The 27,853-nt window shown below is 39.9% G+C and overlaps 2 protein-coding genes across 17 annotated transcripts in view; both read right to left on the bottom strand.

Annotated features, from left to right (window-relative positions):
• CCDC169 (coiled-coil domain containing 169) overlaps nt 1-7,601 on the bottom strand; it is a 32,573-nt gene extending 24,972 nt beyond the window's left edge. For 3 of the 6 annotated variants that reach the window (XR_007377754.1, XR_007377755.1, XM_048948743.1), the window contains exons 1-4: nt 7,074-7,599; nt 2,427-2,509; nt 1,813-1,923; nt 1,681-1,721 (exon numbers count right to left, since the gene is read on the bottom strand). Coding sequence is in view for 4 of the 6 variants with exons in the window: in XM_048948743.1 (XP_048804700.1) it covers nt 1,681-1,721; nt 1,813-1,923; nt 2,427-2,509; nt 7,074-7,135 (297 nt within the window). In the remaining 2 variants the exon portion in view is untranslated. Of the gene's footprint in view, nt 1-1,680; nt 1,722-1,812; nt 1,924-2,426; nt 2,510-3,062; nt 3,176-3,467; nt 3,578-7,073 lie in introns of all 6 variants that reach the window. The other 3 variants (XM_048948767.1, XM_048948759.1, XM_048948774.1) reach the window with 3 other exon arrangements.
• Nucleotides 7,602-10,857: 3,256 nt separating this feature from the next.
• SPART (spartin) lies at nt 10,858-27,442 on the bottom strand. 11 transcript variants are annotated; one of them, XM_048948591.1, is made up of 12 exons: nt 27,284-27,442; nt 26,881-26,919; nt 26,711-26,799; nt 26,220-26,285; nt 21,374-22,213; nt 19,906-20,103; nt 18,819-18,923; nt 17,057-17,183; nt 16,052-16,246; nt 14,888-15,046; nt 14,718-14,808; nt 10,858-12,433 (listed from the first exon to the last, which is right to left on the bottom strand). In XM_048948591.1, the coding sequence occupies exons 5-12, from the start codon at nt 22,202-22,204 to the stop codon at nt 12,247-12,249; spliced, it is 1,893 nt and encodes a 630-aa protein (XP_048804548.1). In that variant the 5' UTR covers nt 22,205-22,213; nt 26,220-26,285; nt 26,711-26,799; nt 26,881-26,919; nt 27,284-27,442; the 3' UTR covers nt 10,858-12,246. The 11 variants fall into 11 exon arrangements, with proteins under 11 accessions (XP_048804548.1, XP_048804531.1, XP_048804523.1 ...); XM_048948574.1 differs by having other exon boundaries at nt 26,648-26,919; XM_048948566.1 differs by having other exon boundaries at nt 26,666-26,919.
• Between the last annotated feature and the right edge of the window lie 411 nt (nt 27,443-27,853).

The raw sequence follows: 27,853 nt of genomic DNA, 5'->3' as shown, positions 1-27,853 counted from the left end.
AAATGTACTGGATTGGTGCAGCACAGCTGCTGATAAAGCTCACAGATTATCTAACTGGTAATGGCTCTCCAGGTGCCTGGCAAAGGTGTAGTTGGATTGGTGAAGAGAACATTGGAAATGTGATGGAAATAAACACTTTTAATATTGCCATTGTGCATGCCAGTGCATGCTTTACAGGCTGATGGGAATAACCTTGTCTGAAGCAGACTGCTGTAAATTTTCTAGCCCCATGTCCTGTGCTCAAGACTCCTTTTCAAAAATCATTCCACTTGTATTTTTAAACCAAGTCCTTGAAACAGGCAAATGGGATGGGAAGGATTTTCTTCATTGCTTTAATTGGCTGTTTGAAAAAAATATATATATATCCAGCCATCTGAAGAACATCATGGAGTCTAGGGCAGTACTAAACCTAAGAAGAATATTTACTGTCTGAAAGCCATGAATTAAATCAGAATAAGCAATCAATTATTCACACTCTGCTTAAAATGGGTAATAATTCCCACTAACACAGCATGCAGACTCCTCCAGGCTCAGTGAACTCCCATTAATCTTCAGAATCTGAAGCATGGGAGTCAGATGGAGGCACTTCTACTTGTGTAAATGCATAAGAAGTTGTTTCATGCTTTGTTGAAACGCAGCTGGTGAAATAAAAGCATATTAAGTAATACAACCTTAAAAAAAACATTAAAATCCAATTTGTCCTGTGCTGCAAAAATTGAGTACTTACTATACAATGAGGAATTTTCCTGGGACTGTATTACACAAAAAGTAACAGCAATTGTTCATATTTATTGTCACTTATGCTACAAAACTGTGAGTAGTGCTGGATACACTGAAGAACTGCACTGAAGAGAACCTCGTGGAGTTCAATTAAGCAAAAATGTAAAGTCTTCCTGCTGGTGAGGAAAACTCCATGCTCTGGTATGTGCAGGGGAGGCTGAGAGAGATGGGGTTGTTCAGTGTGGAGAAAAGAAGGCTCGGGGGGTCTTACCCATGTGTATAAATACCTGATGGGATGGGAGGAAGGAAAGGGAGCCAGGCTACTTTTAGAGGTACTCAGTGACAGGACAAGAGGTAATGGGAACAATCTAAAACACGTGAAATTCCATCTAAGCCAAGAGAACACTTTTTTATTGTTCAAACACAGAAACACGTTGCCCAGAGAAATTGAGAAGGTTCTGTCTATGGAGACACTCAAAATCTCACTGGCCATGATGCCAAGCAACCTGTTGCAGCTGACCTGCCTTGAGCAGGGGTGCTGGACTAAAAAATCACAAAGCAGTCCCTTCCAGCCTAAGAGATTCCATCATTTTGTGATCAAGCTTTTACATTTTTTCAGTTATTGACAGCACCAGTCTAGCTACTCCATCTCATACACCTCACTGAGGGTGATGTAGAATCTTTACTCTGTCAAAAAATCTACTCCATGATTATTCCCAACATTTAGGTCTTTTATTCCCACTTCATTATTATGTTCTATGCCTTATAAATTCATAACCAATTGCCTAACTGAAACAATTGGAAAACTAAGTGGGACTGTTTGCTTTGGTTTCTCGACAGGACCACAGATACTGTTTGTTAAGGAACAATAACATAAAAAAAAATTGTACAATCAATTTAATTTAATGTAATTTCTTCTGTGGTTTTGAAGCTGAAGCAACTAAATTCCACTGTACTCACCACAGGCATTTGATCAAAGATGCGAACAATGGCCAGTTTATCTACAAATAAGCAGAAGGTGCAACTCATTGACTTCATTCAACATAGAATCACTAATTTTATTGAAAAACAATTATGAATGCCCATTTCTACCTGTTGGATTTCCATGAATAAGCTCCACCTTGTCTTTAAGAATATTAATTTGCCTTTGCAGCTGTCTGTTCAATTCTACTTGCATCTCATATCTGGTTTTCCACTCATTACCTTAAAAACAAGTACAGGGTTATTCTGTTTCCCAGATTATTCCATGCTATTTCAAGTAGAAGTCAACTTCTGTTTTTTTCAAGCAGTTCTTACTTTTTTTTTTTTTCAGAAGACTGAGAAGGTCTCCAGTTAGTATTCCTCATACTAAGGAAGTATTCATTTGAATTACAAAAGAGCTTGAAAATATAGATCAAGGGATTCTTTTTACCACAAGGCTTACTGTGGCCAGAATATTAACTGACTATCTCTATGAACTCATGTCATCCGTTATATCTTTAATAGCTAACAGAAAAAAAAGCTAACATGCAGCATTTAGTAGTCCATAATTTCACATCTTTCATTTCATATTGAAGGTCCTTAATTTTTCACATTTCACATCTATAACAGTCATTTTTGGAAAGGGAAAACTAATATTCCAAAATGAAAACTGTAAGTCCTACCAAAAGAAAAAATAATTTGCTGTGTTTCCTATTCAATTAGTAAGACTGTTGCAATTCACTTACCTTCATCTTCAACACCACTAAGCTTTTTCTCCAGTTCCGTTACTGTTCTTCTCAATTCAGATATTGAATTTTCAAGCATTTGCCTGTGGTATTTAGAAAAGTCAATGAAAAGGCTTTGCATTAATCTAATTATTAAAAACAAAACAAAACAAAAAAAAACAAAAAAACACACAAAAAAACACTAAATCAAATATATTTTCAACTCAGCTCCAAACAAAATGTAGCAAAACACATTACAAAAGCAGTTTGTGATTATTTCATATCAGTTTTTTTGGAAGATTTCCTAAACCAACCAAGGCTCTTGAACGCATCCATTTTTCAAAGACCAACTTGAGATCTTTCAAAAGAACTGAGAACACAACTCTGTAAATTGGAATATGGTCTACAATACAAATATGTAAGTCATTTTTGAAATAAGAGAGATGTATTTTAAATCTTAGTATGGTTCATTACAACATAATTGGTTCATAAAACCCTTGTTTGTCCTATTTATTGGTGTGTTTTTTAAGGGAAGCTTTCACATCAATGTACATCTTCCTATTCTGAATACATTCATGAGAAGTGTTCTTCAAGAAATAGTTAGCTCTATTAGAAATAAAGTTTCAGACATCAGCTCTGTCATCAGAATAGTATCACCTGTTGCTCATCCCATGATCACACTCAGCAGAATTTTATTTTCCATAGCTTGGAACATCAGTTTCAACCTAAAGTTACAGAAACAGAAGCAGACCAATCATGATTGGAGATGCCTGCAATGGGGAGAGAGAGGGAAAGAAAAACTGAAACGGTACAGAAGTTCAAAGAAAATAAAATAAGCAGAAGAGTAATAAAAGGTCATTCAGGTAAGTGCAAGAAACATGCAGAGTCACAATTAGACAGAAATCTTCCATGACCAGAGACAACTGGGTCTTCCAGTCTCTCTTTGATCTAATGCTGTTCTTCCGTACCAACTTTAAATTAGGGAGGGGAGACAGAGTCAAAGAAATAATGAAAATATAGGTAGCATAGTGGGGACAAAAAAGGTTGTGGTGAAAGTCTCACCAAAGATACAGTTGAAGCACATGAGTCAAAAAGTTTAGATCCAGGAAAACTGGAGGAAATCTGATCATTGCTGCTAATTTGTTCCCACTCCAAATGGCAGAGGCAGGTAGCTAAGAAGGAAGACAAAATCTTATTATATCACTGGCATATTTTCAACACAAGTAGATAATATTTACTTACAGCAGATTTCTATCAGCCTCTCAGTGCTTGTAAAAGAGGAAATTGTGATGAAGGCAAGTGTTAAAATGGCATTTTGGGAAGGAAATAACAGCTGAAATTGGACACCGGCAGAGATATAAATAGAGATGAGCTATTTCCAAATTAAATTAATATTCCTCTTAAAGAAAATATTGTGTGCTGATGAATAGCATGGTTAGAATGAGTCCTTCAAACACGGTATTTTCAGCTTTTCAAGACTACACATAACATCTCTTACAGCACGTTAGATTTTATTCTTCTTTGTGCATCACTAGCAAAGCTGCTAACCAACTTCCAATTTATATCCCTTCCTGACTAAAATGTATACTGAAATGACACATCGTGAGGTATCAGGCTGTAATTGCTGAGAAAAATCTTTTTTTTCATTTGGAAATGAAAACCATTCTCATAAAAAAAAATAATTAATAGTAAATATTTAGTATTCCAATAGCAACTAGAAAGTAGGCAGGGTGCTTATTCGGTGTATATGTAGTAAACTACACTCTCCGTATTGACAGAGGAGTGTAGAAATAAATCAGCTTGACCAAGTTGGTAAATACTTCAGCTTACTACTGTATTGAGAATACTTGGCATTTATGGAGCTATTTCTAATTGTGACAGGAAACAACAGGCCAAACCACTGGTCTGTTACTGTGAATGTAAAACAGCTCTGTGCAGCTGCTTGCCCACAGCCCTGGGCTGTACTTAAAGGGACACTGACGCTGGTGTGATTTTACCAATAGCCTCACAGTTATTAAAAACCAGGCATGATCTTTTCCCGTATCATTGGACAAATGATAGTCGTCACAGAAGAAATCCCATAAACCCTCAAAGCCCCAAAGTTAATCAACAATCAGACTTAATGACATCCACATTCACTAAACAAGATCAGGAAGCTTCTTGTGAAGGAGAAAAAAGTTGCAGTACAGATAAGAAGACTGTGATTGAAAATACAGACAAAAATTTGCTGATGTTCCTGTTAAGACAGTTTGCAGGTGTTGTTTTGCTTGACAGTGACAGCCACTTAGGATGAAAACCATTTTCCTGCACCTTTTGCTATCCAGATCTCAGCATCTAGAGCACATAATAGGCAAAAGACTGCCTGAAGCCATTTTGTTTACTGGAGAGAGACTAGTGCTACATTACAGGTGAAGCTTAAGGCAAATCATTAGTTCTAGAGCTCCAGCCCTGCTACGAGGCAGGCCTTTACTGATTCCTGTAGAAGACAAAATACACAGGTGCCTTCAGAATCTCTGAACAAAGCAAATGGTACTATACATTACAAAAGACACCACAGGCAAGAGTATATATAGCACTAAAAGCTCCAGGCACTGTCACTCAGCAGTGTGCTGGGCAAATCCTGCAACTCTCGTTGTCTGGAAAGCCACAAAAGCTGAAATCTCAAAGTGGAATTTTCACATGCAACTCCACTGACATCAGTAAATTGACAGAGTGAGCTGACATGCATGCACACAGAGCCTAAAGACCTCTGTCTATTAAGAAGTATAATGCAGTACTCTGTTTTCTCTCTAGCTTACGAACATTTGTCATGGCAGTTCCCAAAAAGAACCTGTGCTAATCTCGATTACAGTAAGTCAGTGTCAGGTTAAGCTACTGACTTTCATTAAAGCCTTTCACAGTATTATATCCACAATCACTGAGAATCAGCAGGTTCTTAGGTAAAGACCCCTCACTGACACAGATGATTCAATTTACTCCTTGAAGTAAAAATCCCTTCTTAAATGAGAGTGGTAGGAGGGCTGTTACCAAACTGTCTGAGTGGAACAATAACCAAATAAGCCAGCAAAAGGATGACATGGGTGAGACTGCACTTAGGAATGGCAACATCTATCTGCAAGCAGTCATCCTCAGCTTTCTTTACACCCATTGGAGAGAAAACTTCTCAGGGTGTGAGTCATCTCCTCCTAAAGCAGCCAACCAAAGTAGGTCAGATGAATCACACCTTAAAGCCTTCTGTATTCACTGACAACACAGGCGCCTGTTTCAGATGTTGACTTCTAACAATCCTGGTTGCCAACAGTTGAATAAATAACAATACAATAATGGTACTGCCTGCTTGTATGCACAAGATAAACATGGGACATAGCTGCAGAATCCACCAGGAGCAGCAGGCTTTCCACTGTGTTTCTGTCATGCTATAGAAACGGAGACTTTTGTTAAATACGTTTATTTTTTGTTCGATCAGCACAGAAGACACATCTTTGTGTGACCTGGGCTTCAGGCCATGGTTGCAGAATGTTCTCAGGGATATCAGCAAGAACTTCAGGTGCATAAAATACCCAGATTTTCATTAGTTAAAACAATAATAAATCACAGCAGTGAAACAAAGTCAATACCAGCCAGCTTTTTATTTGAGCACCAATAACAAAATGGTGAGCCTGGTAAATAAGAGTCGGTGTTTGCTTTGGATAACTTCTGTCTTACACTGATGCACTACTCACCACTCTGGAGATTCATTAAAAGGACCTTTGCTCACACACAGGTACAAGCGTGACCGAGCTCCTTTGTGTGCTGTTCTGAGCACAGATGCCCAACCATACTGACTCTATGATAAACCTTAGCTTCCTCTTCCTGCTAGCAGATAAACATTTCATAAAGTACAATTGCAGAGAACCGTCAGCTTGGAGACTGAAATAAACACTGTCCTGGGGAAAAATAGACATGGAACTGAATGTTTGAAAACCGTACAGAAAGGGTCTGAATTAAGGCAGCACCTCAAGGAGCTTCTGGTATTTTAACTTTTGGTTTATTAGCACTCAAAAGGCAGAAATGTTAAAAAAAAAAAAAAAAAATCCCTAAAATTCCACACAATGGAACATTTACATCAACACTGTTAATACCAAGCTATTTAGTTGGATCCCTGAAACATTTGCCTCTTAAAACAGTCACACACTGCCATCTCTGCAGAACTACGCTAGGAAGATGTCTCGTGAATGGTTACTGACAGTCAAATCTGGCTTTCCAGCTTTATTCCACTGGGAAGAAACGTGTATTGCCATAATCTCATCACTCATTCCCTTCTCCCCACCAACAAGGCATCACTCCTCCAAGCCTTTTTCTGTACCACAAACCCGTCCTTATCCCACACCAGCTCCTCTCCCATCCCCATTCCCCTGCCCGTTCACTGCCAGCTTCATTCTGGCTGAAATTATTCACCCACCTCCTCAGGCTGCTCTCGCCAGTCCCCTGACCTGCTACAGCTCGCCACTTCCCCCCGCAATCCCAGATTTCCACCACACTCTCCCAGTCCCCAAAGCGCTCTTCGATCCCCACAAGTGCAGAGCGCACTGCGGGACCTCCCGCCAGGTGCCCCTGAGGCAGCACCACCCGCCATTTTCCCGCCTCCCCCCCCGGGACCACTCCTTCGGCCCCACTCCCGTCACTCACTGCCTCCTCCTCTCCCGCCCCAGCTCCATCTCCAGCCCTTCGGAATCGCCGCGCTCCCCCATGGCGCCACCGGCCCGCCGGGGACCGCAGAACGGCCGCTGTGTGTCTGGCGGCCGCCTGAGGGAGCGGCGAGGCGCGCCCTGCCCTGGCTGCGCGGCGGCCGCGGTCCAAGCTCTCTTCTCCGTTTTGTAAAGGCGAAGCTTCACGAGGCCGACTGCGTTAATGGCACAGCTTAGTGCTGCATGGCGGCGCCTCTGTCTCCCTGTCGCTTTCTCTGGCTGCTTCAGTGGCAGCTCTTACATTCAAGTGACTACTTAACAAGCCCATAGAATTCATAAAGCCCCGAAATTTCAGGTGGTTAGTGACCTGAAATGGTCCACCGTCTGCTCAGAAAAGCAAGAGACAGTGTGAAACGGGGCCAGTGCTGACTGGAGAGATGATCTCTGCCCTTATTCAGGAAGATGGGCTGTAATTTTGCCTTACTGGCACACTATGAAATCAAGAAAAGCTCTAGTTTGTCATTTGCTTCTGTCGTGCGAGCAGCAAGCCTTATGTAACAGCCCTCCAGCTTGCTAGGAAAGACACACTGCTTCCCAAGTTTCAAAAGAGTTACGTTTTATGGTTACTTTAATGTAGCCAAAACCAGCATTGGCATCCAAAAGTCAGCTCTGCAATTATGTGAATTTTGGCTCTAAGACTGGTGACATTGGGATGGGCCAGTCTGTTTTCTTGCTGATACAGAAATGGCAGGGTCCTGATCCTCATGTTTAGCTGCACATGTCTGCTGTTTACCTTATGCCAGTTCTGGAAGCTGTCAATCTTCTCTTTGAGCCAATTCCATTTGCTAATTAACTCAGCAGAAAACCAGGAGGCGAAGAGCCAAGAGGCAGGCTGATTGCTGCTGGATTAGCGATCCACTATGATCTAATGCATGAGGGTACGACAATAGGATAGAGAGTATGAAACCTTATCATAAAGACAAAAAAAGTCATTTAAATGTGTCTGGTATATATTAGGACATGTGATTTTTGACAGTTTGTACTTAGAACTGGTACTATTATCTAATCAGTGAATTATCATTTGATTTATGAATTGAATGCAAAATTGCCTGCTATGAGCTATTTCAAGAACATCTTCAAGAATGTAACCAGCTTACAGAATAGTTGTCAAACTAGAGGCTGTATGTGGACAGCTCAGAAAGAGCCACAGAATCACAAGAAAGTCTCTGAAGATGTAACCTGGCCACCACGTACCATCTGCCCCAGGAGACACTTCTTTGGCCTCCTCTCTAGGAAGCTTTCAGTCCCACCCTCCGCTCAGGGATTAACATGTGCCCTAACTAGGTGAGATCTCAGAAACTGGGTCATGGAGTGCATGTGAGGATGAGCCCAGACCTCGTTGCTTGGCTGGGTTGGCAAAGGACAGCAAGTCTAAATATGTGCTTCACCAGATGGTTTGGGAGCTGGAGTGAGATCACATCAAAAATATCTTGTGGACCAAGATCATGTGCCAGTAGGTCGAAACTTCAAACCATCAAGATTATTACCAGTTACTTCAAGAACAGTAGTGACTATGCAGCACATGGGACTTTCCTCCATTTTTTTTATTCCAGATAAAGATATATACAGATAGCTACAAATGTATTTTACTTGTTTTCAGACTTTTCAGTCTAAAATTTTCAGAGACTATAAGAAAAGTTATAAAATTTGGTCACAACATGATGTGGTTAAAAAAAATAATTAAAGACATATCTTCAGATTATGTGAAGGCAATAGATGGCAAGGGTTGCTTAAAAACAAGGTAGACCAATTGGTGAAGGTAAACATTTGGATTACAAAAAATTAATTTTGACAGAGAATTAAATTTAGTTATTTCAATAGCACCAATATATTAAGGTATGATGATGTGACTGGCTGTGTAGAAAAGGGGAAACAAGGGAGACTGTGGTATATTTTGACTTTACAAAGGCCTTTGACATAATCTCCCCTAAAACCCTTATGGACAAATTGATGAGATTGGATGGATTGGGTAACTGGGAAATAATGTTGGTAGAAAGCTAGCTCCACCATCGGCCAGTACCACTTAACTCTTTATTACAACCTGGAATACAGGCCAGAGCACACTCACAGCAAGTTTGCTGATGATTAACAAATTGAAGAGAGCAGTCACTGTGAAGGAGGCTTCTATTCAGAGAGGGCTGAAGAGACAAACTGCTGTAAGAAACCAAGTGAAATCCACCAAGAACCAAATTCAGAGTCCTACAAAGTGCAATTTAGCGGCATTGACCAAAATGCAGATTCACAGGAAAAGACACAACAGTTCATGGCAAACAAGCTGCTAACAAGCAACTGATAATTCTTCCAGCAAAGGGCAGCCAACTGCTACCTGGGCTGCACCATCAAGAACGTAGCCAGCAAACTAGGTGAGGCCATTCTGTTCTTTTCAGCTTTCACAGGACTGCATGTGGAGTGCTTAGCTTTGGGTTCCCAAACAAATCCTAGAGGCTGTTAAGGGGTGGCAGCCATGATCTATTTTCAGCCTGAAGAAGAGGAGGTATGAGTAGATCCTGGTGCTGTCAACAGCTTCCTTAAAGAAGTTTAGAGAAGAGTGAGCATCCAGACTCTTCTGAAATGTAAGCATGAATAGCAGCATAAGTGCACATGAGAAAGTTTTGATTCAATCCAAGGGAGAAATATTTACTTTTAGCATGATCAAGTGTAGTAAAAGGTTATGTAGAGTTTGTGAATTTCAGCCTTGAAGATATGCAAAATGTGAGCTGATGTGATCTGCTCAACTGAACCAGCAGGAGGTTGGAGTACAGACCACTGGAGGTCCCTTCCAACCTACACCACTCTATGGTGATCTGAATAACTAAGCCTCATCAGCATGTTTTACTGAAAGATAGGTTTGCCAACTCTTTTTGAAAGATTACAGATTTAGCTGAGGGCTTAACAGTAGTTTATACCTACAGAATGGTGAAGATGCCAGAGGCTGCAGTAACTTGGAATAACAGAGATACTCACCAAGAGTCATCTTCTCAATACAGGATTTGAGAGCAATACTGTAGCAGAAAAGTTTTGAATAAATGAATTTGGAAACAACAGTGCATCAGAAAATCCAGTTGCAGTGCACTCAGTAAACAGCATGAGGGAGAGTACTACAAGGATTGCCATATATCAAAAGATGGCCAAAGTAAAAACCTTGTCAGGGCCTAAGTAGAGACAGCTGAAGCTGGATAAGTTCAACAGCACAACAAACTGAGTAATGAGAGTAACAAAACTTTGTAGTAATGTGTGCTACAAGTCGGTCTCCTGAAGACAGTAACAGTTCACTTTTAACTGCTAGTTTTAATACAGTGAGTTGGTTTTAATAATTGGTTCCATCAATGGAACTAAAGGGCAAGTACTATATGAAACCCAAATGACAGAGAGAAGGAAGATGCAAACATCTCTGTTGCAAAACTGATTGACGACAACAAAGATCCTTTTGGCTAGTACAAAATCTGTATTTGCCTTAAAATAGTTACATTTGCTGGCAAGTGATAGACCATAGTAACAGAAATTGTTATGATGTGCTTCTGATGGGCCTTTTTTAGTTTGAAATATTTTAAACTCTAATTGGTGAGCATATTTCTATTGTAGGCATACTCCTAGACTGTTTTTTTTTTTTTTTTGTTTTGTTTTTGTTTTTTTGTTTTGTTTTGTTGTTTTTTTTTTTAACTACTTCAGAAGTCCTTTTTTTCCCCCCAGTCACCTCACAGTAACTTCACATCATAAGGCCCAGCACCATTTGACCAATTTTATTTTTATTTCCATAAATCAAAGTTACACTTCAAGTGGTTAGTTCCTTTGCTTCACTTTTTTTCCCATCCCAAGTGCACACCTACAGTACCCATCACAAAATGGGCACTTATTACAATTCTAACAGATGTTCTTTTTATAACTGTGATAATTTGCTGACAACCATTTATAGTTATTTTTTCCAACTATTTAAATGGAGACAAGTTGTAAATTCATGGCATTCTGTTTGCTGCAGGTCCAGCCATGATTAGAACGTATAGCAGCTTTAAAACTCAATAATGAACCTTTAAATAAGTAGCAGTAGAAAAGCAGCTCAAGAGTTCTACATTTCAAACAGGAGTAAGTTACACGAGGAACCAAATGAAAAAGCTATATGAAAGTATCTATTCTATTCCACACACATCTCCTAAGTAGAAATGCTTTGGAGATGTCCCTTGTGCAACCAGGAATTCAGTAGAATAAAGATGCTGAGAGTTAGAACTACCTGCTGAAACAAATACCTAATGCCTTCCATCAGGTACTCTGAATCTTTCTGGACTGGTGAAAAGTACAGAATGCATAGAAGTTTCCAGTGATCTCAGTAGAATTTTTTTAAAGAAAAATATGCTCATTTATGCAAAAACAGACATTGTCTCTATATAAAAATCTCAATTTCATAGAATCTTTAAATATTCCTTATGGACTCTCCTGGAAAATACATTTTTCTAGAGCTGTAAATGCTAGAGCTATTAGAATAAATACTTAAAATCTTTGGTTTGCTCATATGCTGAGGGAAAAAAGAAAGTTTTAAAAGAAATGACTATCTAGTTACCTGAGGCTCATCTTTTATTTCTTCTAAAAATGAAATTTGGATAAGACTAGCTGCTTAGTAGCTGAGAAGAGGAATTCTCTACAAAGGAAAGAATGAGACACAACACTTATTTAGGTCCATATTAAATACCAAAGTTTGCTGTAGTGAAATTAACTTAAGAATATTAAAAAAAAAAAAACAACAAACTAGTAACCTTATTTCTATCAGAATTAGAAATCCTATTTGTTCAGTATCACCACCTTCTTTACAAATATAGTGTATTACAAAAACATTTATAATAACATTTCTGTATTAATCCCTTATGCAGTATTATGTTTTGAGAAAGTGCTTACAGAGGCAAGTTGATTCACTGAAAACTCATATCCTGCATCAATAAAGAACGAGAAATTAAGGATACTTTCATTTCTCCTTCTAAGAATGCCCACTCTGTATTTTCCCATGGCAAATTAAGTAACAGTTGCTTGAAGAGCACAGTATGATTTGCATTAAAACACAGATTAGCAGTGTGGTTACTTCTAAAGACGAAATTTCATATAAGGCTTTGAGAAATACTTTGTTGTTTTCATTTTTTATCCTTTTTCTCCTTATCCAGTACTTTATATTCATCTAATACAGCATGGCCAGTTTCCTTTGCAGTTTTCTTCACAATAGATTTGATACCAATATGGTCAATGTTAAATGCTGTAACACCAACATTGATTGCAGAGCTCATAGCGTTGTCAGTAGCGCTGCCAGCATCATCTCCATACCTTTTAAGAAAGACAACAGATTTGTAAATGCATACTTAGTATTTTTCTCTTCACCATTATTCTTCTGAAAGCAAGAATTAAACACATACAAAGAATACAAAATTAACAAGAATTAAATACATACGAAGAATAAGCAGACAGGCAAATGTGTAAGGATTGAAATGACAAATTACTAAATCATTTCAGCAAAGGCTGCTCTTCCAGCATGTAGATTTTTCTTTGAAGACACCACTATGCTTCCGTCCTTCTAACTAAAAAGCTCCAGCTTTTCCTAGTAGCCAGACATTTCTCGAGTCAGCACTGTAAGCAGATAATCCAGGCCAAAGGGAAGTATTTCTTGCAACATTAGAATCTCAGCAGTTAGTGGAGTTACTTTTCCCTCTGCTTTTTATGACCAGGGATTCTCAGAGGACCTCAAAACAAGGCCAAAGTGAAGCACAGAGTATCAGAGGAGCCAAAAAAAAAAATCTGTCATGTTATCAGAACAGCAGCCGTGGTATAATGGTGGAGCCAACAACAAAACAATTACAAGAATCAGCAGTTTTGTTTTGTTCCTGTTTTTAATTCTCTGATTATTCCTTGAATCATCACTGTCTGATTTGCAGATCCCAGAATTAATGTCACAGCAAAGGAGCACTATTTGTCAGTTTGCTTTTTTTTTTTTTTTTTTTTTTTTTAATTAGTTATTTTCACTTCAGGAATATCATAAACCATTTTTTTCTGTAATATCACTAAAGTAGGGGGTTTTACTTTGTTAAGACTATAGGTTATCCAACACAAATCATTTCTTAAATATTTGATAATTGATTTTTACCTTTGCCTGTTTGAATTGCATTGCTTGTACAAAAGAAAAAAGCTGGGGAGATACATACACTGAAGATGTTCACACTACTGCAAAAACCCATCAGATCAGTAGCCAGGTACTTTTGCAGAGCTGTTACTTCTGAAACTACATTTTCCCCCACTTCTGGTTATCATGCTCATATTATAAACATCTCTTCCATCAGCAAAGGCAATGCAACTAAATTTTAGCTGAGTTTTTTGTTGACTTAAGAGAGACTACAATAGTGCTCCTTTAGCTTTCCATTTCCATTAAGGGGAATTTAGTTAGTTCATCAAAGTACTCAGAATGGAATTATGCCTTTCTCTCATTGATACAAAAACCAGTGCACAAGAGATATGTAGAATTGTAATGCAATTATTTAATGGGATAGTCTAAACATAGAGGAAATCCTCAATTATCAAGTATTTTGAGTCGTACTGTAATAACCTGTAATTACTTTTTGTCTTTCAGTTAGTGGTTGTTGTCTGCTGATCTCCGTATTTCCTATTTTTATATCAAAAGAAAACAGTGTGAATTTATGTGAAAAAGCACCAATAAAATACCTCCTGACAGCTCTACTGAAAACAAATATTAGGGAGAAAGCACCACTGTTAGCTTGCCATCTAACCCATTTGAAATGCATCAGGACAGAACCCCAATTGCCAACCAACCCAGCACTGTCTCCTGCTGTTTACTCTCTGCTAGCAGCCTGGATGCACTTCCAGCAATCTTTTTCAGCATCTCATTTGCTCTCCTTATCACTGTCACCACTCAACCTACATGCTTCTGCTTACTCTCCATATACAACGACACCTACTGCACATCTTTTTGGAGGGAGTGCATTTTATACATGTTGCAGGTATTTCACTGTCTTCCCTTATGCTCCAAAGCATCATTCAGTACTAACACTTATCAGCTTAGTTCTTTGCATCATCTTAGTAACACAAATCACACCACCCTTTTTGAACACATATATTTTCCAAGTCCAGCCTACTTGGTTTCATTTTATTATTGCCATTTATGCCTTAGACTTCCTTACATACTTTTCCTTTTGTACTTCATTGCTTTAATATAACCTGCTTTTGGTTGAAGTTCTTTCATTCTTTGAGGTCCAGATGTTATAGAAACTCAAGATCACATTTGAGACGTTTAAAATGGCTGCTTTTTGTCTTCCATAAAGACACACTGTAGAACAATATAAATCTGAACATTATTTCTTAACGCTGCCAGAATCTGTAATAGTTCTAGAAGAGAATACATATTTAACCAGAAGCACTCATTCATTTCATATTTTTACTCACAGGAGATGCTCATTACTGTGCACTTAGCAGCTTATCATAAGCTGTATAATTAGAGTATTTTGTAGCTTTCCTTCACTTTCATCAACTTTTTTTTTGCTAGTGTTCATTCACGATGACAACATGCTGTAGAAGATGAAAGCCATCAAAAAATGTAACTTACTTGTGTTTCACAGTTTTTACAGTCTCAGTTGAAACACTTTTAGCAATGCATTTAGCTGCACTTTCTAAACCTTGCCACACTGTTGCAAACCCTGTAAAAATGAAGAGCTTAATTGAGTTCACAGCACTGAAAAGAATGCAATTTAAAAAAGCAGAAGGAATTTTTGTTACCTTGAACTCCACTTGCTGCTACCACCAGAGCACCATCAAGAGCAGATTTGCCATCTTTGTCTTTCTTAAGGGATTCTGGAACTAATTTGCTGCCATGTTTCTTGACATGAGGAGCCAGCTCCTTTCCAACACAGCTTGCTATTGAACACACTCCCTCAACTGATATAGAAGAATTGTATGGAGATTACTTAGTTAGAACACAGAATATATTTAAGAGTCTTTACTCCTAAATCAAAAGTATGCTTCACTGAAGTTCTGAACGTCACTTCTATTTAAATATGCTTATTCTGAAGAGAAACTTAAATCCATGCTTAAGTAACTGAACTGATATAGAAGCAAAACTTGTTTTCAGATTCTGCTCAGCTCAATTTCCTAACAATCAAGTAGGACTGATGTAGCAGCACTAGAAAATAAATAGGTATTTGTCACACACTCTAATTTCAAAAAAGTGCTTCCATTGCTTAGTTATCCCCAACTCGTAAATGGAGAACAAAATGTCTTTCTTTCCTTTCTCATCTTCTGGAGAATACTTAGAATCATTCCAACTCTTCGAAGTAATCAGGTATCATCCAGCACAGTTTACTTTCAAACTCAGATGAATCGCTATACACTACACATCAACACTAATACATAACAGAATGAAATAACAATGAAGTTACTGAGAGCTCCTATGATTCCCAAGCTCCTCTGAACACCAAGTGATTACTATTTGGAAGTCTACACATAGTCTAACAGACAAGTTTTGCAACTGCATGTATCGACAAATGTGCATACACATTCTGTACTGATAAAATATAAGTTAATAGTCAGTGACAATATAGCTTTTAAAATATGTGGTGATTAATGCAGGAAAAAAGAGAGAACTTTCTGAACTGTTTAGAACTTTAAATATGTATATAAACACATGAAACTTCAAATCAGAGAAATGCTCTGCTATCTGGATTATTACTTTAGTCAAGAAAAAGATGCACCAAGGCCATACAATATAAAAAATTCCTAAAGCACATCCCTGACATAGAAGATAACCAGGTACAAACAACCAATCTCCAAATTTTATCAGATCTGTCCTTCCTCAAACTCCCTGGCTAAACAAACCAGCTCTCATTTCACAAAATACTTACTCTAAGGCAAAAATACAATACGCTATGAGACAGAGCATCTTACCTAAGAACTGGCTGACTTTCACAGCTCCTCCAGTAGCCTGTTTCGCTACATGAAGCCCCTTTGCTACAGTTGGGTTGACTTCCAGAGGTTTTTCTTCTGGCTGAATGTGTTCTCGCAGTTTAGAAGCTCCTTTGTGAATAGCTTTCCCAGTAAATTCTGCTCCTTTTACGAGGCCCCAGCTTACCCAAGATGCACCTTCAGGGCAAAAATTGTTTTTCTTAAAACACGTGGAGTTTTAGAGACTAGAATTCCTACAGCTTTCCCTCCTCTGCTTCTCCAACACCAATCTTAGAAACATTCCCAATTACATTCTGCAATTATATTCTTTCCTGACTGTGCCAGCATGAATTCCTGCAATGAACTCTGCTCCTACACCACCTACACTTTAGCAGTTCATTTTATTTAAGTCTAGTACAGCCATTCTTTGCCCAAATGTCAGCATAATACAGAAACTCAATTGTTTGTGGTGGGTTTTTTTTTTCAGTTGGCTTTTTTTTTTTTCTTGAATATCCAGGTCCCGGCAGGGTCAAAAGTGATAGAAGTGATCATCTCAATGCTGTTAACATTCTGAAAACGTACAACCTAACCTCCCTGCCCTTCTAACAGATTCATATTCACTCCAATCTTTTCTCACTTGTGTATTCCAAAGCTTCTCAGAGGAAAAAAAAACTGTTTATGAGCAGAAGCCACAACAGATATCTCCTTTAATATAACTGCTTAAACAAGAGTAGAATTGTGGTATCACAGTGGTTTGAGTCACATGTGACTACAGCTAATTTATATAGTCAAATTAGGAGTCCAACCCATGTCCAATGAGCAAGAATGTTGACAGGGGATTCAAACTCTCTGTTTTCATAAGGCACACCAACGTATCCTTCATGTTATTAGAAATGGAGCTAGTGAACAATCATTTCTGACTACTCAGCTTCTAGCACACAGTTAGATAAAATATTGTTTGACTTGCAGAGGTTTGTATTTAATGTAACCCTCCTATTACAGTAGTACCTGACAAGATTCCACGGGCAACTTTCTCACTCCATTCTGGCAATTCTTTCTGACTTTCCCCTTCAGGATGCGGTTGGATATGTACAGTCTGAGGCAAATTAACCACATCACTGGAGGCTTCAGGAGGCTAACAAGCAAAAATAAGTATCTTAGAAACCACTCCCAAGATATCCATTATCAAAAAAAGCCAGTTCTGTGTATTCCTCCAAATTCAATTGCTTTTTGCTCACTGTACACTTTCTTTATACAGTTAAAAGAAGATTAGCTTGCTAATAAGGCCATGTGGTCAACTAAGTAGCATAACCTACAGCACAAGTTAACCAGCGATAAAGCACTGATCCGTTTATCATTCTTATCTCCTCAAAGAGAAGTCAACTCTCCTGTTATCCAGTATGGGAACTGCAGTCTTTGCTCAGAGAATCCAGCTGCACTAAAAGAATGCAGCTGTTGTCATTTGCACCCCATCCTTTCCCCTCATATCCAAAAATAAAGGACATTATTCATTCCCTGTGCTGTTGATGCTTTTTGCAGACTGGCACAGCCAAGGAACATGTCAAGCTGTGCATGATAACTGCTCCACACTTAAAGTTGTGCAGATAGGTTCTGTGCAATTTCATGTCAAGCTCTAGAGTTTCTTGAGTAGACATTAATCATTCAAAGGTAGCAATCACCACCACAGTCTGCTTAGTGCTTCTAAAAAGTGTAACATTGCACAGTTCACAATGTATAACTGAACTTTAACTAGAGAAGGCAGAAAAACAATGTAATGGATTTGGGTTTTGGTTCGGAATCTGTTTTTAGAAAAGGGTAAAAAAGTAAAAATAAAAGAACAGCAAATATTTCAGAGATTGAAAATAATGCTTATTAGTGAGGGATAGAAAATAATTTTGTTCTGTCTGAAAGAGCCTACATGAAAATATTCACAGATGAAACCTATGAACAGAATAGAACACACAATATGGAATAGTATTCGATATTGCATGGAATTCTTACATTCATCGGAAGTGTTAGGAAGATGTAACACTGAGCACAAAGACTGTTACAGTAAAGAACCAACAAGAACGACTGGATTAAGTCCCAAAAGATTAACAAAGTATAACTGACTTGCAGAATTTCATCAATTACTGCTTGATCACAGTCTGAAATCCTCATTTTCAAGAAATGCCCTTACCAGATGACCAAAACACAATGAGTGCGGGGCAAGAAAAATAACCTTAATACATATCTACAATTAAAGAAAACCCTTAAGCCTATTGAAAGAAACAAACCAAAACCAAGGTATGCTCCAGGTATAATTTCTTTGCCACAGTCTGGGTCACCATGAGGAAAAAAAGCTAAAAGACTCTTCTACAGGCTTTGCTAAAGTGTAGAAACGGTTTGTCTAAGATTCTATGCTACAGTCACATTAAGCATAAGTTGCTAGTTAGATCCTTGTGACCACTATGCAAAACATACATAAAATAGCCAGCAGATTAGGCTTCAAAATAATTTGCCAAAAGGAAGTTATATCCAAGTGCTATATCAAAGTTATTAAAAAATCCAGAAATCTGCAACTGATTTGCAAAGCAGGACAGTCTGCAGTAATTGAACCTACTCTTAAGAAGTAACATACAAACAAACAAACAAACCCACAGGACACACCATGGGAGGACACATTGCTGTGGTCAAACAGGCCTGGAATCTCAGCAGTTTTAAGGTGTTCTTAAGTGATAACTTTCCTTTTGTTGCTATGAAATTTTAGAATCACTGTCCTGGCATTTACCTGGACTTTGTGGCCAGACATCTGTTTTAATTTATCTTCAAAATGCGCTCTCTCTGTTGCTGGGAGCTCTGATGGTAACCCTACTCTCTCATGGGATCCTGGCACCTGTGATATCATATCAGGGAATATTAACAATTAAGACAATAAAGGGACTAGACTGAAATCCAATTGGAACTACTTCTATGCAGGAAAGACTACAAATTTAGCCACTAAGTCCAGCAGTGAAACATCACACAGTTCTATAGTACTTTTTCCTTTCAAGTAAAAAGCAGTGGCCTTCTGTGCTAGTACAATTCCCTGCTGAACTCAACAGGATTTCTAACAGAATTGCACCCACATGACATGCTGCAGTATGGTTCTTCATCATCACTGCATTCAAGTCTTGGTGACTCAGTAAGATGGTATCTTCCACAAACAGGTTATTATCTTGCTGTGAACTACTGAGTGATTATTGATTACCATTCTTCCTAATATGGTGTTCCAGCACTCTTACAGTAACTCTTAACTCACTTTGTTTCCAGTCACTGTATCTTACTGCATCTTTGATAGACTATGTGGGTTTTTTTCTATTGTGTCTGTTAAAATCTTACTGCAATGAGGTATCAGACAAACCTATTTTGCGATTCCATTTGAAGGCAGATTTTTGAGGTACTCAGTATTTTCACAGGTTGTCTTTGAAGCTGCTTAATGTTTTTGAACATTAATTGCATTTGTGAACAATATTCCCTGAATGCTGTCTGGTCCAAACTACACTTAGACTGTGTGCATGTACATCCACAGGAAAAAAAAAAAAAACACTTTCTCCTGAAAATTTTCTTCTGGGGCCTATGTTTTTCTTTAGGAAAAATAGTGAAAGTATCCAGAGTGATTTCCAATTCTTCTCTGTGCTTATGATGCATTACTTTAAAAATTTCGATACCTTATCTCACAGAGCCTACAGTTTCATTACTAGGTACCCTTAAATCTTGGCTACTTTATTTCTCACTGGTGAGCTTGCCAATAAGACACAAACTAAGTGTAAACTGGCAGACATATTACCATTTCCACCTTTCATTGTTGGTTAAGGAAAGGCAGCTGGGGAATTTACCTGGAGTCGAAGGTCAGACATCTGCTTTAACAGATCCTCAAAAAGCTCTCTGTCAGCTGCTGGAAGTTCTGAAGACAACACTACTCCCACATAGGATCCTGGTATCTGGGACATCATGTCAGGGAACATGTAGACTCCCGTATTGCAGCACAGAACAGGAGACTGGTTGCACATTAGAGGATACAACCAGTCACAAACCTGGAAAAGATATACACGTGAAGGAATTAAAGGACCTTTTTAAAAAGAGAAGATAGGGAGAATGCTCTGATTAGCACTAGAAAGTTGATTTTCCATACAGTTTAGTAAGAAAAAGAGCCTTAGATATCTAGGGGAAAAAAATACAAAACCAAGTCTATCATGACTGTAGAGATGACAGTCTTGGTTAGTTCTGACAGAGAAAATATTGATTTCCACAAGATCATAATTCAGGCTGGCAGCTTCTTAACTGAAGCCTAGTCTTAAGGCCTAGTTGCAGAAGGAGATGAAGTGCACGGCCAAATAAATCAGGACTCAGTGCCTCTTACTTTCTATTGATCTCAGAACAGGTCTACATGATTGATAAAGAGAATATATGACTATCACTGGCCTGCTAAAGATTCCTAACCAGTAGAACCAGAAACAGGAATAGTTTTTTTTTTGTTTACCAAAGTTTCTCCTTCATTGTTGAGACAGTTCCATCAAAGAGGTCCCTCTCCATCAGGGAGACCCCAAGTTGGAAAGTGGATCAGAAATACAATGTACATTACAGAACGTGCCCACAAGAAGTGAGCAGCAAAAAAAAAAGTATATCCAAATAATGCATCTTTTTCATTTGTGGTTCACAGACTAACACAGGTTCTGAAGTCCTTCATTCAGATTCTCTAATTTGACCACAATACCTTATCACTAGTTGCAACTAATTGGGTACTACATGAATCTGTTTTATACTGAAAGTTTAAATGTTACAACATAGGAATCAACATTTCTTCTCAATGTGAGGAAGGGGAATTTGGTTTTATGAAATGAAAAAGAAACATCAACCAATTCAGAAGCATAGGAAGTTCTGCACAAACGTGCACAAGAACTTCTTTACGGTGAGGTGATGGAGCGCTGGAACAGGCTGCCCAGGGAGGTTGTAGAGTCACCTTCTCTAGAGGTGTTCAAGACCCAGCTGGACACCTACTTGTGCAACATGGTGTAGGGAACCTGCTTTGGCAGGGGAGTTGGACTCGATGATCTCTGGAGGTCCCTTCCAACCCCTATGATTCTGCAATTCCTTTAGAAAACAGAATTCATCAGAGCAGTAAGCACTCAAGAAACTTGGGAAGACACTAAGGACGTGTTCTCAGAAAAGCAGAAAATAATCTTTTCCAATGGCGATTAAATCCCTCATATCATCACAAAGACTTAGAAAAGCAAGAACATAAGAAGATTGTTGTTTAAAACTTGGACATATACATGTAATTAAAGAAAATGATTTTCCTGTTACCTGAAGAAACGCAGGTGGACGATTCTGGGCCATCTCACTATCTGTATCCAAGAACTTCACAATGCGCAGATATCCAGGATACGAAGGAGCACTGACCTGCCCATCAGGAGTCACAAAGAATATCTGCACACCTTGGGGAATCAAGATCAGCTCATCTGCATCCACTCCCAGGTTTTGAAGGGGAGGTGGCTGAGCACACTTTCTGTAGTAGTCCTCACTGACAGAAGAAAACTCCCCTGAGTCTGTGCCATACGACACAGTAAAATGGCCATCGGTAGCTTGAGGAGTATAGGCAGGAGGTGCTTCGTTTGGCAGACACAGAGGTTTTGCAGATGATGGGCTCATAGATGGAAGCTGCCCCTGGCTTGCAGCTGCAACACTTTCATCTGCTGCAGGTGGCTGACTTGGTACAAACAGAGCATTAGGTGGGGGGGGCCTTTCTGGCTTTTCTGTGGAAGGAATGTGTGGATACAACTTGGGCACTCCAGCAAGGGCATCCATTGCAGCAGGGCTTCCTCCTACAGGTGGAGTGTTTTGTTCTAGAATATCAAGTCGAGTGCGCACATTCTGGAGGGTCTCCTTCATCTTCTGCTGCATTTGCCTGGCAGACTCCCACTGGGGTCCCACACATGCAGGATCCTGTGATGGAATACTAACTCCTCGGAGCAAGTGGTCAAGTCCTTGCCTGTAGTAACTTCTTGCCTCTTCCTTCTGACCCAGTTCATCTGCATGTAGTCCTTTATTGATAAAAATAAAGGCTTTTGTGTACTCCTCATTAATAGCTTTAATATTTGCATCTTCTTGCATAACTGGATCCCGCAGTTGTTCCATTGCTGCACACTGGAATACAAGTTAGTAAGAGTATTCACAGATTAAGCCAAACAAAGTTTACATTATAATGAAGCAACCTCTCTAAAGGTGATCATACTGTATTACCAGAAAGCTATCAAGTTGCTTGGTACAAATTCTGATGTTTCAGTTATCTCCTATTAACCTTTAGAATGTATGACTCCCAGTCAGCAAAGAATTTAACTCAGTAACCATCACCTGTAATTACACCAAACATTTATTTCTTAAGAAGCAACACAAGAACACAGCCATTCCTGACATTAAGCATACTATCTTAAAAAAAATATTAAGATCAGTACCAAACAGTGGAGTAAAATAAATAAATCTGCCCTTCCTCTCAAAGTTTCCCCCCCAAAAATCCCTATGACATTAAAAAAAATGTTAACAGTTTGTCTATTTAAACAAAGGCTGAACTTGCAAACTCAGTACATTTTTACTTAAATGACTAAAGGGAAAGCACTCAGATTTAAACAAATTATGTTAAATCTTTTCCAACTAACATCAACACTCCAATGGAACTGGGAAGTTAAAGTTAAAGCTTTGCTTTACAGTACGAAAACAGAGAATTATTTATTTTTCTTCACAGTGTTTACAATGAGAGAAGGAAGGCCAACGTTTCCCTTCCTTTCTCCCCAGGTGACAAAACCCTGAATGTACAAAAGGCTGTGGGTTCTATTTTCATTTTGGAATGCACACATTAGGCTGTTTGAGGAATACATGAACAATTAGAGAGCAGGAAATAATCCAGTGGGTTCATTTGAACTTCAAAATGTGTAAATCCATTGTTTTAATTGAACTTGGCTAAACGCAGCAAATACAAGTTGTTCTTGGACTAAGATAGCATTTTCAGCACACAATGTAAAAAAACTCCATTGAAAGTTTTTGCTGATGGCACTGAAAGCCGCTGACATTCAGTGTGGGTTATGATACTAAAATAGAGGGCAGCAACAAAAAAAGGATATTACTTATCAACAGTCTACACTTTTTTTTTTTAATATTCAATACTTGCTAACTTTTTCTTATCATTTTAAGAGAGGATATCTTCAGGGAGAAAACAAACAAACAAAACAGTTGTCTGCTATAAGCTGGGTAGAAGAATGGAGAAAAATCTAGAGATGCTTGTCAGCCACAATGACAGCAAGCTACAAAAAGCATGGCCATGAAAAAGGCAAGTAAAAAATCAGTAGGGCAAAAATAAGAACATTTCTATTACACACTGTATCATTAATACCACTGTACAAGTAAGCACAGGTGAGACTCCCCACACAGTGCTGACCCACATTTAATAAAGCTGCACCAGAGCAAAAAGAGGAAGGAAGGTTACTGAAATTTCTGGTGCACCAATTCCCTCTCTCCTGGGAAATAAGTTTGGCTCATCAAGCCAATAAAACAAAGGCTAAGAGATTGGATTAGCCTCTATAAATATACTGGATGAAATAAAGTAAGTCAGGAAGGAAGAAAAGAACTATGGAAATTCAGGCTTTCATTGAGACCCTGGAACACCAGCTCTTCTTTGTTTATGCCACTGCAGTAAAGCACAGGAAATAAATATCTTTCTGCTTCTCCAGTAAAAGCAGACTAACTTCAGAAGTGAAGAACATTTTAGAAGCAAAGACTGAATGCTGTACTCTACTCCCACATCCTTTATTATCAAAAAGCAGATGGCATTTGTGTGAGTGATGCATCTGCAGTCAGATGACAGAAGCGTCACGTAGCCCATACTGCACCTGTTCCTGCATGATGCGACACAATCCTACTGCATGCAGAACACGAGCTATGAGCATTCCAGGCCAGCAGCAGCAGGCATGTGGTTAGGACCAGAAGGGATGGCTGGAGAAGGCAGCCCTGGTGGAACAGATCACAAAGCCACTCCAGTCACCAGCCCTGCTGCCCATTTCACATCCCACAGCAGAAAAATGAACTTATGGCTGAAGGACATTCTTTGGCTGACTGACCTGCTGCCAATATGTTTGGTATCCTTGATTTAGGCTGAAGAACAATGCTGGCATAAGAAAAATTACGCAGTTAATAACCACTAAGATTAGAAGCTCAGAGCATGCTCCTGACCAACACAACAGCAAACAACTAGGAAGTAACCAGAAAGAGCGAACATCGTGGCAGACACAGCTTTATTCTTATTTGAAAGACTATACACTATGGTCAAGATTTTATGGTATAGGAGAACCATTCTTTTGTCCCTACGGCACTCATAGAAAGTGCACTAAGTTTCCTCATAATAAAGAATTATGGACATTAACCAAGTATATGGAGTAATTAAAGATACACATGTCAAGTAATCTGCTAGCAAAAAAAACCTAGGGACTCCTAGACAACATCATCTTGCATTTACTGAAAATCCATTTTTCTTTTAAGGAGGGTATAAAGGTGAAAAGCAGCTTAACAGTGAAGAACTCTGATCCAAAAATTATTTGAAACTTCTGAAACAGAAAAGACTTAAAAGAGCAAGAAAGAAGGCCAAAGTTTAAGCCAACATCACAGTTTACTTCTTTATGAGCAATATTTAGTATTTTGACATTTCTAGTGTCTCTGAATTTAATCCTGTATGAAGTCCCTGCTTAGGGCAGTAACTACTCACCACAGCACCATCACCTGCTTTGCCTCATGTGTTTCGCTTTGGTTTTGTTGGGGGCAGCTAAGGCAAAGATACTATCCAGATTGTAAATAATTTTCCTAACAATTGTTAGTGTAAAACAAGAAGAGATATCAAATAAAATCCAAAACTAACAGCTGCATTTCTGCTTAACAGTGAGCAACAGTAAGTACCACTCCATATGCTCACTGCACTGTCAACAGCACTGTTCTTGCTAAAGCTCAATCTTTATTAACCCCAAATAAAAGATGCGTCAGGAAACTGAGATGTCAGCAGAACCAGTGCACACAAGGCAGCACTGCATGGCCATGTGTGACAGAGACACAAAAACAGGCTTAGCAACTCAGAAGAGTGGGAGCATTGTTAACTCATCTCTGATTGTCTGAAACATCCCAAATTTGTGCTGCGTGTAGAGCAGTCAGTGCCAAACTATTCATTGGCGTGGCAATGCGCTTAGAAACAGAGGAAGCAATTCACAGTTGATTTTAAAACCAAAATAAGTTGGTTTTAAATCCACAGTTAGAGGATAACTAAAAGTCAGCCCAAAGGAATGAATTTAATAAATAAGAATGAACTGAAATTGATACAAAATAGTGGTGGGTATACTGAAGTAAATAAGCTAGCTGGGTGGCTCCCTTAGAACACAAGAGGAAACTTTCCCTGAAATCAAACATTTAAGTAGTTTCTCAATCATATGCAAGGAATATCAGTCTTCATTATCTTTTTCAGTGCACGATCTTAATACAGTACCTAAGTGCCCATTATATTGTAAACTATTTCTGTACATCGTTATTTCCTACGTTTTAAAGCTAGAACAAATGGCCAAGTGCATATTGCTAAATGCAAGAGCACTGATGCAAGATGCAATTGAAGCTTTGGCCCAGTGACTGGATGTACAAATTGGCCCAGATGTCCTCCTAGTGCTCAGTAAGACTCTCAGGAACTTGTCTTTGAGAAAGCTGATCCAAAAAAGGAGCTAAGAAAAGAGCTAACGGGCACTGTAGATAATCACAGATCAAACCAGCACTTGACTCATTCCTCAGCCCTTTTCCACACATCATTACAGATACACTCTTTGGTGCCAAGAGACTTGGCTGAGGGAGGCTAAAGGGCAGTGGGGCAATGTGGGTTCCATTTGATATTGTAAGCTAACACCTCTGCTATCTGGCAGACCATCCTTCCTCTAATGAACCAAGCTCCTCTTCATTAAAAAAAAAAAAAGTTTAGAAACCCGCAGTTTGGTTGTGGTTTCAACTGTGAAAAGGTAAACATGACTCCTAATGCTTATTAAGGGGATTAAATATCCTGACTGACAGAGGTAGAACACGCTTTCCAGCTCCCTGTATTCAAAACTTGTAGGTGGGGCTATGGGAGAACAAAACCTACCCCTTAATCCAGAGTTCTTCTGATATGTCAGCCACTGATTTCAAAGATGAAGATGGTGAAGGAGAACTACAATGCAACAGAATTATTTAAACCTTAATCTATAAAAAGCAATTAAGGCTTTACTAACTTTTGAGACCATACTGATCTAACACAGATGTTATAAAGGATTCAAGTTCATACAGTAGGTACCAGCTGCTTGACTTCACCTTCTTTTTTTTTTTTCCTTCTAGCATATTTAAATTAGTCTCCTTTGGAGTAGTGCTTAAATTTTTCATTAAGCAGTGGCCTACAGCTGATATTTAAGCACTTAGGGCTGGATAATAGGAAAGCCAGACATGGTAACTCCTACTCTCTTATAATTACTGAGGACTTCAGAGAACTCCCACCGTCGGATATTCCAGCACACGTCTCACGCTGGCAGCACCCACCCCCAGCATCCCGCACGCCTCAGCACGACTGTCTCAAGCCCTCTTTTCTCCTCATAAACCAACTTTCTCCTCGACGCCGTGCGCGGCCCGAGCTTCCATCGCAGGGTGTCAGGGCAGAGCTGCCAGCTCGCAAGTGCCAACCCGGCACGCCTCTGGAACGGAAAGCGAACGCACGGCGGGACAGCTGGCAGTGGTGTCACACAGCGGACCGCGTACAAAGGCACCGAAACTACCTCGTGTTCTCCGGGAAAGGGAAACGATTCCAACCAGACCTGCAGTTACGCAAGACTGCTATTTAGCACTTTTAATTACGAGCAGGCCTACCAGCTCCCCGTCATCACCGACAGATTTCTCCCCAGCAGATAGAAACGACCCAAGCCCGACCCGACCCTCTCAAAGCAGGCAGAACCCGCGGAGCAGGGAATTTTCTTAAAGGATCCCTCACTTCCGTACCGAGCCGCTGACAGGATAACTGCTTCTCGGCGACACTTTAACCCGGAACGAACCGGCCTCGCTCCCTCCGAGCGGCACCGGCTCCCAGCCCGGCTCAGCCCGCAGCGCCGTGCGGCACCACCGTGACCACCGCGACCTCCACCGCCGCCCTCCCGCCGCTCCCAGCCGAACGAGCCTCCTCACCACAACCCGCCGAGCCTCTCCGAAAGGATCCAACCTCTCGGCCGCGCGTAACCCAGCCGACTTCACCCGGCGAGCCCCCGCCGCGGCCTGCAGGGTCAGGCGGCAGCGGCCGCTCCTCCCTCGGCTCGGGGCGGGGCCTCGCCCGGGCTGTGCCCCGCGTCCCGCGCCCCGCCTGGGCTGACTGTCACCGGCGGGGAGCCGCTCTTGTCTGCGGGGTGGGGCGCAGTGCGTGCTTGCTGCATCTCCACGACACCACAAATCTCAGTGAAACTGCGGCTGTTGTTTCTGAATATAAGCCGGCAGCTCGTTATTTGTGCGTCACTGACCATCGTGTTAAAAGTCCTGCGCAGCTGGACTTACGCACGGAAGATCTCAGGCCTAGTTGAGTCTAGCAGGGGTGCCCTTCTGGTGGGCAGCGGATCGGTAATGGCCAGCAGTGTGCCCTTGTGGCCAATGCAACCCTCAGGTGCGACACAAACAGCGCGGCCTACAGGTCGAGGGAGGCGATCCTCCGCTCTGCTCTGCCTTTGTAAAGCCACATCTGGAGTGCTGTGTCCCGTTCTGGGCTCC

Source organism: Lagopus muta, chromosome 1, assembly GCF_023343835.1.
Source record: "Lagopus muta isolate bLagMut1 chromosome 1, bLagMut1 primary, whole genome shotgun sequence".
NCBI lineage: Eukaryota > Metazoa > Chordata > Aves > Galliformes > Phasianidae > Lagopus > Lagopus muta.
This window is presented reverse-complemented; position numbering and strand designations above follow the sequence as displayed.